Source organism: Myzus persicae, unplaced genomic scaffold, assembly GCF_001856785.1.
Source record: "Myzus persicae strain clone G006 unplaced genomic scaffold, MPER_G0061.0, whole genome shotgun sequence".
In the NCBI taxonomy this organism is placed as follows: Eukaryota; Metazoa; Arthropoda; class Insecta; order Hemiptera; family Aphididae; genus Myzus; species Myzus persicae.
This window is the reverse complement of record NW_019104067.1, coordinates 415,096-427,388: the sequence shown is the minus strand read 5'-3', so window position 1 is coordinate 427,388 and position 12,293 is coordinate 415,096. Positions and strand designations below refer to the sequence as shown.

The window sequence follows — 12,293 nt, the reverse complement described above, 5'->3', positions numbered from 1 at the left end:
AAATCAATTTTGATCTACAAAAATTGTTCAATGTGACCAACGGGGGTATAAAATATAAATTAAGTCACCGATATTATCATTTTAAGTTTGATAACAGGTGTATATTAATTTAAACTGGTGATAATGTGAGGGGTGTCACAGCTCAATATTTTCTTGATTTCAAATATAACACACCCATTACAATGTCCTACTCAATGACGTTGTAACTTTGGCAGCATAAGGACCTCCCCGGGTTTCTTAATATTCAGTTTATCAAAATATTTTATTTACTATCTTAACTCTTAATGTTGCAGTGCAAATCATTTATTTGTTTCCTTATACTACACAAATGGGTCAACAAACAAAGAATAATATGATTTCTTTAAATAATATATGTGTACATATTAAATTGTTTGACAAATTGTTTTTTCTCTATATGAAATATATTGAAATAGATAATTGATAAAGATAATTATTATGAACATGTGCTAAATATATTTAATACAAGGGGGATCCTTAATTATTTAATATTTTGCATTTGTAATGGTATTAATTTACACAACTCTGTTGGTCACTCTTTAACACTACCTATGATAGTATATAAGTCGTTAATAATAATAAATTTTATAATATAATTAAAACACTATTTTTCATAAAATAAATTAAGATCACAACATAAATAATAATAAAGACAACAAGTCTAAATACATAAGATACAATAGTCATATTATAATAAAGTTGCACACAATTCTGTATACTATGGTCTATTAGGATACAATTAATTAATTATATAACTATAAATTTAGGGAAAATATTTAATAGTTAAAAACACATGACTAGACTAAAGATGACTAGAATAAACGTTACAAGTCTACAAATGTCGTTCTTTTTAACAAAACGAGTATTACATTCCAAACTGTGTATTATTAGCTTGGCTGTTATTGGGCATGAAATTGTTTTCAGCAGCTAAAAGTGCGGTAAGGGTGGAATGTGTGGTTGCCAATCCTGTGTTATTGTTTGGCGATGAATGTGGAATTTCATTGTGTTGTGGTAATCTTTCACCATATTCGAGCATATTTAACGCTTCAGCAAGTGTTGTGGATGTTCCTAATTATTACAAACATAAAATAACATATTTTAAATAATTAGATTTAATGTTAATGTTTTCAACTAAAATATAATTCATAAAATAATTATTCATTGTAGTTTTATAAATTTACTATACTGAAATTGTATTCCATAAAAATATTACTTCAAACTCAATGTAATAGTGTAAAAATATGTTATCAATATAGCAAGGATTTTTATGCTCTAAAAATTGTAAAAACATGCAACAAATATGCAAGAAAAAAACCTTAAATTGTGTATTATACCAAACAATTTATAATTGAATAATACTAAAACAAATAATCACTTAGTGCCTACACAATGTATTATTAAATTTTATGCTTGACAAAATATTATTTTTAAATTTTCACTTCAATATGCAATGCATTTTGAATTTTGTCAAAATATGCAGAAATATACAATAGCCAATAATTATTAAGGATGCACTTATTTGTAAATAAACAAACAGCGATTAGATTCAAACTATTAGAGTTCTTAAAGATTACTGACAAAAATTCCAAAAATATGCAATTGAATACAAATCTCTTCTAAAATTAGAAAAAAATATTTTTGTAGTATACAGGTGTAAAACTCGAATAATAAAAAAAAGGCATGGGCACATTTTTTTGAAAGATTTGAGGTGTAGTGCAGTAGAAGGAATATATAGTATTATGTGTGAGCTGGATAAAACAACAAACAAAATAAAAGCAAACTTAAATAAATGAATGAGTATACATGAAACAATTAAGAATGTAAGATCTTGGATATATATCAAGGCATGAACTAATTTAAAGAAAATGTATTGCAAGACAGATGAAGATGAACATAGTTTATTAAATGAGAGATATCCAACACAGAATTATTTAGTATTAAGAGGCTAGTAGGTATCAAGAAAGAGGATATAAGACTGAAAAAGTAACTTCAAGTCTTCAAACACTATATATATATGAATATATAAATATAAAGATTGATAAATTATACTTAAATATTGCATTAATAAAATATTGTATGGTATAATTTGTTAAGTCACTTGAGTGTGCGTTTAATCTGATAATATAATGTGACCACATCAATACCTATGACATAATTGAGTGCCGAATTATTATTTATTGGGATTTTTCATAAGGGCTTACTATTATTTTTAATATGTAGTATTTTTTTCAATTTTGAAGAAATAAAGATTGTCAAATAATAATAATACCTGAGATGATGATACTGCTGGATTCTGAATGGGATTGAGTAATTGAAGAATTTGTATTTTCATTCAAAGTTATACTGCACACCTACAACATAATAATTTGATGTCACATAAATATATATCAGTACAAATATGGTACAAATGTTGTAAGTTAATATCCATAAATTATTAAATAATAAATAGGTATAATTTTATACTCATACAGGTTGCTCTTCAATTTCACCATTTTCAGTAATAATAATTTGCTGAGGAGACTGCAATTCTGGAGGTTTATTGAGAATCATTGTGGATCTTACTTTGTTCAATATAAACTCTGGTAATTCAAAACCTTTAAGTTCATGAGGATTATTTCTGAAAATTATTATAATCATTAAAAAAGCTAGATAAAATGTAATAAATTATGAAATAAAATTACAAAAATGTAAAGTATGTATTGGTTAAGTGTGTTAGTAGCTAGTAAGATTCGTTAATAGTGTATGCAGATGTAATAATAATAGCTGAAGCTCAAGATAATCCAATGAAGACTACAAAAGTACTATTAAATAAAGGTAAAGGGATCTTTTTTAAAATACAAGGGAAAAAGAAAGTATATGATATAATCCAGTTTACAACACAGAACTAGGAAATAGATGAATACACATTTGAAAGAGTGGAATATTTTGTTATTATAAGTACATTATTGTGAGTTGCTTGAAAAATATATTAATTTAATCATTCAATACAATTTAATGCACCGATCACGGGCCCACTAAACTATTTTAAACGTCATTATTTACACTATCACTTTAATATTGATTCTTTAAATGTTTAGGAATTGTTCATGCAACCCGACATTAATGTGGAAGTTAATGAAAGTGCAAACAGTTATCAAGAGTTAAAAGAAAGACATAGCAACCAACAGATTCTAGTTTGAATAACTGCTCCTATTTGTTTTTAAATCTTAAATATTAGTTTTATTTGAAATATTTATCTGTGTTTTATTAAGAAGTATGAGAATTTGAAATGGTAATATTTTATATACTCATTTGTTAAAAAATTTAAATATTATTAAGCTAACTACACAAAATTGGTATATCTAAACACAAATTGATCATGTTATATACTAATATGTCAGACAAAAACAACATATAGAGGTGTGGCATACTTAAAAAAATCTGAGATAAAATTTTCATTACAACATAAATTATTTCTAAGAAACAGTAAGTTTTTTAAAAATAAATATTTAAAAAATTTAAATTAGTTATGTTCTGATTTAATTTATTTTGATAGGTGTATGCAAATTACTTAAATGTGTTGGGTGTTTAATGTAAGTGTATTCATTATTCTTAAACATCTCTGAATAAAAATAAAAATTACTTCTGATTCACAGTGCTCAATATTGATTGCACATCGTCCAATAACAGTATTGAAGTTGCATTTACAGATGTAGGTGGTGGTAAAACAAACATTTTTTGCTTCATTAGCCAATCACGATCTTCCATATCAATAGTATATTGAAAAAGTTCTGGATGTTTATTGCCCATACGACCTCCCCTCTGTAAAATAAACATAAATTACTTAATTTACTTATTAAAGATAATATTAAATTAAACAGTATAAATGTGTAATTTTGATTAAAAAAAAAAAATAATAATAATTAAAAGATACTCTACCTTGTTAGCAGCTCTTGTAGCCAACACAAACAATGTTTGAGAATGAATTTTCACTGGGTCCCAAGTGGACTGAAATCTATGAAATTTTACCAACGGTGTCTGCGATGATGTTTGTTCAATTGTAGGAGAAAGATTATTTTCAGGCTCTTGAACAGGTGGCTCTTTGCGTTTTAGTAGAGATCTATTCTGTAAATAAAAGTTATTGAGTATCAGTATTGTTAAATAGTATTTATTTTTGACTATGCCAAAAGTAAATTGCTTAAGTACTTTGGAATGTTGTTTTGCAAATCGCGATTCAATTAACATGTCTGTAGTTTGTGCAGTATTAAATGGGGAATTACTGCCAGACAACGGTGGATTTGAATACATTAACTTTGCCTCATCTAACATTGTTCTACATACTTCTCTCACATGATCTTCAGTTACACAATTTGAACCCAAATTATTTTTAACATTGTCAATAGCCAAGCCAAAATATGACTGAAAAAGTCATTATCATAATTATTGTTATGCAAATAAATAAACTAGTAGTTAATACTTACTGTCAAATATTTTTTAATAACGTTATCAATATCTTTATTAATTGAATTCTGTAAATTTTGTCGCAACAGGTCTAAAGATTTTGCAGCATTTACCAAATTCTTTGCACGCATCTTTGCCGCTTTTGTAGTAGCTTTATCATTACCATTAGCTACATCAATTATATTAGCAAGTGTCACTTGGCGCATATTGAACGTACTTTTCTAGAAAAAAGAATAATGACAACTTATGAAATAGATGTTAAGTGAATTCAGTTAGATAGCTTGTCCAAATCAATGGACACACATACCCATGGGACAAAATTTTCACTGGTTATCACTTCCAAATCAAATACTGGAGCTTGCCGAACAAGGGGTACAGGCTTAGACGACCTATGGAAATTGGTTGGCTGTTGGGTCACCATTTGTTGTAATTGCTGGTCATCGTTTAAGTGTTTTATTGGGAGTTTATGGACAACCATTTTATAATAACAAAACAACGGAGTTTGCAAGACCGTTAAAACGCGTTTAATCTAGAAAAAAATCATCAACCCGACAACTATTACAGACATTATTGTAAATAGTGTTAATACCAATCAGCAGAAATCAGAATCCAGAACATCTCTCTACAGACTTAAGCGTTAATTAATTAATGATACGTCTTATGATAATATCACAGAATAGATTAAATTTAATCTATTCTGTGGTTATGCTCCTGGAGAAAAAACGTACGCCCACACTGACGCGATACCTGTTATCATTATTATCATTTATAGTGCATGTGTGTTGTGTGAATTTGTGTTCTTTCTGTACTCTACTACTCTGTTGTGTACTTGATCTGTTGTTCGGTGGTCTTTGAAACTTTGCGTCTGAGTTTGAAAATTCTTATTAGAAAACCGTCGATCAGTTTATTAGAAAAAATTCTGATTTTCCATATCACACATTGATTCTAAATGGACGGTGCAAGTGCAGTAACAACGGTGAGGTATGAAGATTATGTCGAGTATTTTCTGTTCGTTCGGTCAGATGACAGCGAAGAGGATGCCGAAGAACTGGTGAAGCATATTAACCACTTGAACACTAAGGCATTGGAGTTGGTAGATCGGCTGTCCGAACAGTATATATGGCACAAGGACAGGTTCAATTTGATACCACGGTTTTGTCCATCAGCTGAACTGAGACAGTCATTTTCGGATACTTCCGACGGTAATACCTAATATTTTATTACAACTTAATTTACCTAATATTTTTCTATTAGAACCCATCCCCCTTCCATTCTACCCAGTTATGGACAATCCACAATTACACCACAAAACAGATCTATTCCACTATTGTTTAATGGTTCTGAGCCATATTTGCTTTTACTGTTTTCCAGAAGTATTACCTCCACATTTGTATGGTGTAACCCACTACGGTGATAATATTGAAGACGAATGGTTTATTGTATACTTGCTGAAAGAGATCACAAAGGAATATCCTGAACTAGTCGCTCGGTATGTACATTTTAATTTGTTGCTTATTCAATATTTTACATTCCTATGTTTAGTGTTATAGATTCGGACGGGGAATTTCTACTGATAGAAGCTGCAGAGTGTTTGCCTAATTGGGCAAATCCCGACAACTGTGATCAGAGGGTAATTCTATTTTTGTTTATGATAAAAGTACAAAATGTTATCTATCTTAATTTATTAATTGTCTTAAAAGGTCTACATAAGTGATGGTGATGTTCATATTATCCCATTAGTTAGTGCAAATAGTAGAAAATCAATTACTGTTTCACAAGCATTGGAACAGATTACCAAATATCCTACTGCTACTATAGCTACACAAGAAGTCAACTCTGCAATATCATCCCGTGTGCATGGGTAAAATCATATAAATTTAATTAAACTCATTTTAAATAATGTCAATTTTTTTTTAATTTACAGGTATCCTGGTAAAATTAAAGAAAATCTCCATTGCTGTCATGCTTATATACCAGTAGGTGTAGCGTACTTATTAAAACACCAACCTAGTCTAATAGCACCGGCTGTTATAGCATTTTGTCATAGAGATATGTTGGATGTTAAAGCATGCCAAACGATGAAGTAATTAGTTTAGTATCTAAATATCTATGGTAATTGTTAATAATTGTATCTACTTTTCTGTTTTTAGACATTTTCCTCCCAAAGAAAGAGTAATGCGTACAGTGACCATGACTAAATGTTTGTATGCTATGCTTATAAAACAAAAATGTGTTCCTGAAAAGAGAACTGGTTGGGATTTAGTTGAAACAACAGACTCGCGATACAAAGCACAAATTACAGGAATAAGAATAGTAAGTATGATAAATGTAACTTTTACTTAAATAAATTAAAAATTTGAACCTGTTTATATTTGGTATTATACCAGTGTTTGGAACGTTCACTAAAAAAATGAATGCAGTCATTGGGTTGTTCATTTAATTAAAATAAGTAAATATTATGATGTAATATATTTATTTTTCACATTTAAATATTTAAAATACATTAATATACCGTTTTAGTTACAACTTACGCTAATATATAAAATAAAATAATGTACCATCTTTAAGCACATGCTTGTGTTGGTGGTAGAGAGTCAAATTAGCATTATGAATAATTTAATTATACAATTGAAAAAACATAAAAAGTATACAAAACCCTGAATTTTAATAACATATTATGAACGATTTATTGTTACATATAATTAATCAATGTATTTCAAACATATATTTGTTAAATTGTAAATAAATTGAGAGTCTTAAAAATTGTTCAATTCATTGAAATATAAACATTCACATTCAATTTGAAAAAAAAACGAATGTTGGTTGCGTATCGTTCTCTAAGTATGAATTTGAGTTCCTGAAGGATATTTTTCCCTGATACTATTTATATTGTATTATAATCATAAATGAAATCTTAAAATATCAAATGGTTTTTAAAAATAAATTTTTACAATAAAATTTAATTTATGTGTGGGGGAAAGGCTTCCCTTATCCCCTTTTATCTTTAAAAAGTAATTTTGTTACAATTGCGTTACTTAAAGTTAAATGTAATGAAATTACTGCTGCGTTACTGAAAAAGTAATTGTGTTATAGTATATTGTAATTTGCGTTATGTTACTTCCCAACACTGCAGTTTTATAAAATTGTATGGCGGAAGAACTAAAATGTCTATTTTCCTTATGTAATAATAAATCTATATATACTTGAAAATTGTGCTGTACTAATGTATAGTTGTATGATTATTTTTTGTTAAGGCTTGCGGATTTGAAATATTGGTCAGTCAAGCAAAAACAACTGTCAAAGACGACACGCCTATAGATTTAACCTATGACAAACGTTGGCATCATTACAAATCTTCTTTAGCCGAAAAAGGATATTTTAAAGTAATAATTTATTTTATTTATTAGCTTATTTAACTTATTCAAATTAAACTCCACTATGGTGAAATTAGTTAAGTTAAATAATCTAAATAAAGTACCAATATTTATGTTTTTAATTTTCAATTTGGGGGACGAGGTGACCGAGTGGTCTGACGCGTCCGCTGCGATGCAGTCGGTCTCGGTTCGATCCTCGGCTACCGGGCGGCATTTTTCTCCGGACAAGTCGCGGTGACCGGAGAACAAGTGCTGCCATCCCCCACCCCCGGGTCATGGCAGAAACCTACGGGTGCCCCATTCGAAATTCTGCCAAATCAAACACACACATGTACCCCCTACCGTCCCAAAAACCTACAATACAAACCTTACAATACCTACTCTACAGCTAATGGCCACAGTTACCTGGCTCAAGATCAATAAAAAAAAAAATTTCACTTTATTTTTATTGATGCTTTGAAATAAAATTTGACCATTGATTCTAAGATATATCCTCTTATAATTATAAATATTTTAATATTAAGTTTCGTCTTGAAAGAAATTAGAGTTAAACAAAAAATATATTTTGTTTGATAAAATTAATTTAACATAGTGCAATTATTTAAACACTTAAATTAAAAATTTTCTCTAATTATTCTTGATTTACTAATCAAATACAATACTATGAGGTTGGAACTCAAAATTAATTTTTATTTTATAAAATTACCTCTTTTATCACAGATACAATAATCTCTTTAACACTATTCTTTATTTTTAATGAAGTAATTTTTCATTGAAGTCGTCTTACTAAAAAGTAAATACATATAAAAATGTAATTCCTATATTGTTATTAAACTCATTCAAAATATTTGCGAAACACAAAATTATTATAAAAAAAATGCCTCAAAAATCAAAATTACTTTATCCTTTCAGAAATATCTTGTTCCCTAAAGGCTTAAAATATAATTATAATTTAATGTTTGTTCAGTTTAGCTTATTATAATTGAATACTTATAGTCTAGCATTGAATATATATTATTATAAATGATTAAGCTATTAACACATTTGTTTACTAAAATCAGATTTATTTTAAACTATTATTAAATAATTCAGTATAAATTCAGTAAAAATTATTTCATAATAAATAACAATTGTTATGAATATTACAAATAAATAATAATATAACGAACAGAAAATAATAATATCTTTTATTGTGATTTTGTTTTTTGTTTATCTTTTAAAACTATCATAATAATTTATTTCTAACTGCATTTTTGTGCAATTATGTATGATGTAATTACATCCATTTTGGTTTTAAACTCTAAATGTATTGAGACTGTTAATTTTAACATCTATACGGCCTATTACTGGGGTTTTCCAACCTTTGGAATTGGATCCACGGCTTTACCAATTTTGAAAACAATTTAAATAGATCCCATAAAAATGATGATAATAATAAAATAAATAAATTTACAATTGTTTACTGCAGACAATTCTCTTAATAATAGTGCCGAAGTTACAAATATTTGCACCCTGAGCAAAACTTTATAATTGTATCTCCCTCTCAAGAATAACCAAATTAAATTTTGCTGAGGACTCAACCTTATTGTAGGTGGCGCCTGGTCACCCACCCTTAACGCTGGCCCTGTTTGATGATAACCAAATGCCTAATACCATTGACCCCGGGTATATTCATTCATTTAAGTATACACATTTACACTTTAAAAAAAAAACTGACAATTTCTTAGGTAAATTAGTTTAGCTTAAATTAAATATTTTTTAGGCATATTTTGAAATGGCAGATTTTAAATTTAAAAACTACACCTGTAACATACCTCAATCCTGGTTTCTTAAGAGGAAGTGTGTGCACCTGTATGTATTGTCATCATCCTACAAATGTACAATATAGAAAAAACTGTTTTGTGTGGGATAAAACCACTCAGGCTGTAGTGATAGTTAAGACCCCAAATATTGATATACAATAGAGTTGACTACATTTTCTGTGAAATTGTTTCAAAATCCATTATTTTTGTGTTTTTCAAATTTGAGTACATTTTTTGTAGCTCCGGTATCAAAAAAATAAAAACAGTATTTCACATCCAATCCAAACTTTTTTCTTTTTATGTGATAAAAAGTTGTAAATTCATATTTTGTTATGTGTGTTACAGAATTTATACGAAGGTTCAAATGGATACAAATTGTTAGAAGATCAAGCTAAACAGTATTATCTATCAAATGTAGATGAATATTTATCATCTCCATCAATTAGTCAAAGAATTAAAAATATTTTAGATGGTGTTACTGAACAAGAATTAGAACAGCTGAAAAACGATACCTCAGATTTAGAACCAGCTGATGATGAAAAGTGGTTAGATGTATCACCATCTGATTTAGATCGTATTCTTGAACAAAAGTTTGGATTGAAAAATTCTGAACAATCCTCTGCATCAAATTTTGCTTCCTCTTTTACTGACAAGATTAGAAGCTTTTTGAACCAAGCATCTGATATTAATGGAGCAGATTTTTCTAAAAATCATCTTAGGCAAGTAGAGATTATGATGAAGTGGAATATTAATTATTAACTGTTTGCATTATCTGAATACTTAATATCTAGCTACTAATAGTACATATTTTATATACTTGTATTTAATGTTTAATATTCATTGTAAACTTAAAAAATATTGTTTAATTGATAATTTAATTGATACAACAGTGACGATTCTGATGATTCTGATGATCAAGATAAACCTGATGATGATAAACTTTCCAACTTATTAGTTTGTGGACCAGACGTTATGCGTCCGACAAATGATGATAAAGATGCGGTAGCTGTTAGATACAAGAAAAATAAAAATAAAATAAATGAAAAAGGTAGTGTGAATTTTGAACCTGAAAAATATGAAGCTGCACTCAGAAGTATTTTAGGTATGGTTTAAATTAAATTCATTAGAACTATTAAAATATAGTTTTTACAAATGTTCTTGGTTTTAGATTTTAAAATTCCTGAAGACAATTGGGATGAGTCAAACAGTTCTGACATGGATTCATATGGCAGTGATTGTGATGACATAATGTCAGGTAATAAAATAGTTATTAATATCATTTTTCTCAAACATATGTTCTTTATAATCATTTTCTGTACCTATATTGAATTGAATTATCTTATATACTTAAGAGTTCATTAAATTATTATAGTAATTCTTGAATGCAAAACTAAACTTTTTCTTATTATTGATTTATAGTTGTACATTTAAATATTAACAATCAGAGAGACAATACAGATTTTGTTTAATTTTGTAAATCTTACTTGATTGTGTTTTTTTCTTGATAATCTAAATTTATAGGATACATTTTGATTTGTTGGGAATGACATTGAATTTTATCGAGAAAAAAAACATTTTTAAAATATTGACTGCACTCTTCACGATTGTTAGAATCTATGTTCAATAATGTAATTTGAAAAATGTTTTCATTGGGGATATTTGTAGATATTTACATTCATATGATTTTTGTAAAATATTTTCTCCTTTGATTACTATTTAGCTACCCTGGACGGCTGGACTTATACATCAAATCATAGTTAGCCACTTGCATTGCATGTTAAATAATGAATACCTTATACTTAAATAATATACTTATAACTTATACATCACTTTAAAATTAAAATATCAGTAAGTCTAAGATATATCTTATACAATTAAAATTTTTTTTATAACACTAATAAGTAATAATATTTGAAATAATACACAATATTTCATACAAAATGTTTTTGTGTTAACACATCAATTGTAAATAATTATTCAGAGTATTATAAGCTCACAATATACCCTAGATATCCTTAACTTTAAATTTGATTATATATCAATTCACTGTTTTATTAAAATTAACGATACAAAATAAATTCTGCTGAAAACAAATTTGCTAATTTGAATGTTTGTAAGAGGACAACCTAGGTTAAGTGTCCTTTAAGTTAAATTATATACTAACAATTGAACAAAATTTTTCATTATTGATGTTTAGGAAGTCAGGCTGGTGCGAGCCTTTCTAGTTATATGGCTCAAATGGATAAAGAATTAGCATCAACATCTTTAGGAAGTAGCTTTGTGAAAAAACCTGCAAGTGACAAAAATAAATTAAAAGTATGTAATAGACATTGTGTCCTCAATTATTTTGTTTTATATTGTTCTTTTAATTTCTTTCTTACAGAAAACTGTAAGAATAGACCCTACAGTCCAATGTCAAGACAGCGAAGAAGATAATTTCTCTGATGTGGAAGATTTTGAACCTGTCGACATAGATGTGAATACTTTTCAACACATTCTCAAATCATATCAAGAACAGCTTGGTTTACCGGGACCTGCTGGCAACCTCTTAGGACCAGCTGGTCTAAATTTGGGCCAAGAACCTTCTAAATAATTTTTTAGTCATAAAGTACAAATCACATTCTTCTCTTTTAATATACAATTTTTTTTATACATGCAT

General features: G+C 28.0%; 2 protein-coding genes across 2 annotated transcripts; one reads left to right on the top strand and one right to left on the bottom strand.

The window, feature by feature from the left end:
- Positions 1-272: 272 nt before the first annotated feature.
- Positions 273-4,936, bottom strand: LOC111038285 (deoxynucleotidyltransferase terminal-interacting protein 1). The gene is made up of 8 exons (XM_022321328.1): positions 4,766-4,936; positions 4,479-4,679; positions 4,204-4,416; positions 3,937-4,122; positions 3,641-3,819; positions 2,488-2,635; positions 2,288-2,369; positions 273-1,086 (listed from the first exon to the last, which is right to left on the bottom strand). The coding sequence occupies exons 1-8, from the start codon at positions 4,934-4,936 to the stop codon at positions 884-886; spliced, it is 1,383 nt and encodes a 460-aa protein (XP_022177020.1). The 3' UTR covers positions 273-883.
- A 295-nt stretch (positions 4,937-5,231) lies between these two features.
- Positions 5,232-12,272, top strand: LOC111038283 (protein ecdysoneless). Its single transcript, XM_022321324.1, has 12 exons — positions 5,232-5,660; positions 5,830-5,947; positions 6,001-6,088; positions 6,159-6,319; positions 6,383-6,541; positions 6,609-6,771; positions 7,713-7,841; positions 9,980-10,353; positions 10,525-10,736; positions 10,803-10,889; positions 11,832-11,950; positions 12,018-12,272. Exons 1-12 carry the CDS (start codon positions 5,408-5,410, stop codon positions 12,225-12,227), a joined length of 2,073 nt encoding a protein of 690 aa, XP_022177016.1. The 5' UTR covers positions 5,232-5,407; the 3' UTR covers positions 12,228-12,272.
- Positions 12,273-12,293: the final 21 nt, after the last annotated feature.

Coding starts and splice junctions, on each gene's coding strand:
- LOC111038285 (XM_022321328.1), bottom strand. CDS start 4,936: ATGGTTGTCCATAAACTCCCAATAAAACACTTAAACGATGACCAGCAA. Junction 4,123..4,203: donor TTGCAAAACAACATTCCAAA/GTACTTAAGCAA, acceptor TTTTATTTACAG/AATAGATCTCTACTAAAACG. Junction 3,820..3,936: donor CTACAAGAGCTGCTAACAAG/GTAGAGTATCTT, acceptor TTTATTTTACAG/AGGGGAGGTCGTATGGGCAA.
- LOC111038283 (XM_022321324.1), top strand. CDS start 5,408: ATGGACGGTGCAAGTGCAGTAACAACGGTGAGGTATGAAGATTATGTC. Junction 6,089..6,158: donor CCGACAACTGTGATCAGAGG/GTAATTCTATTT, acceptor TTGTCTTAAAAG/GTCTACATAAGTGATGGTGA. Junction 6,772..7,712: donor AAATTACAGGAATAAGAATA/GTAAGTATGATA, acceptor TTTTTTGTTAAG/GCTTGCGGATTTGAAATATT.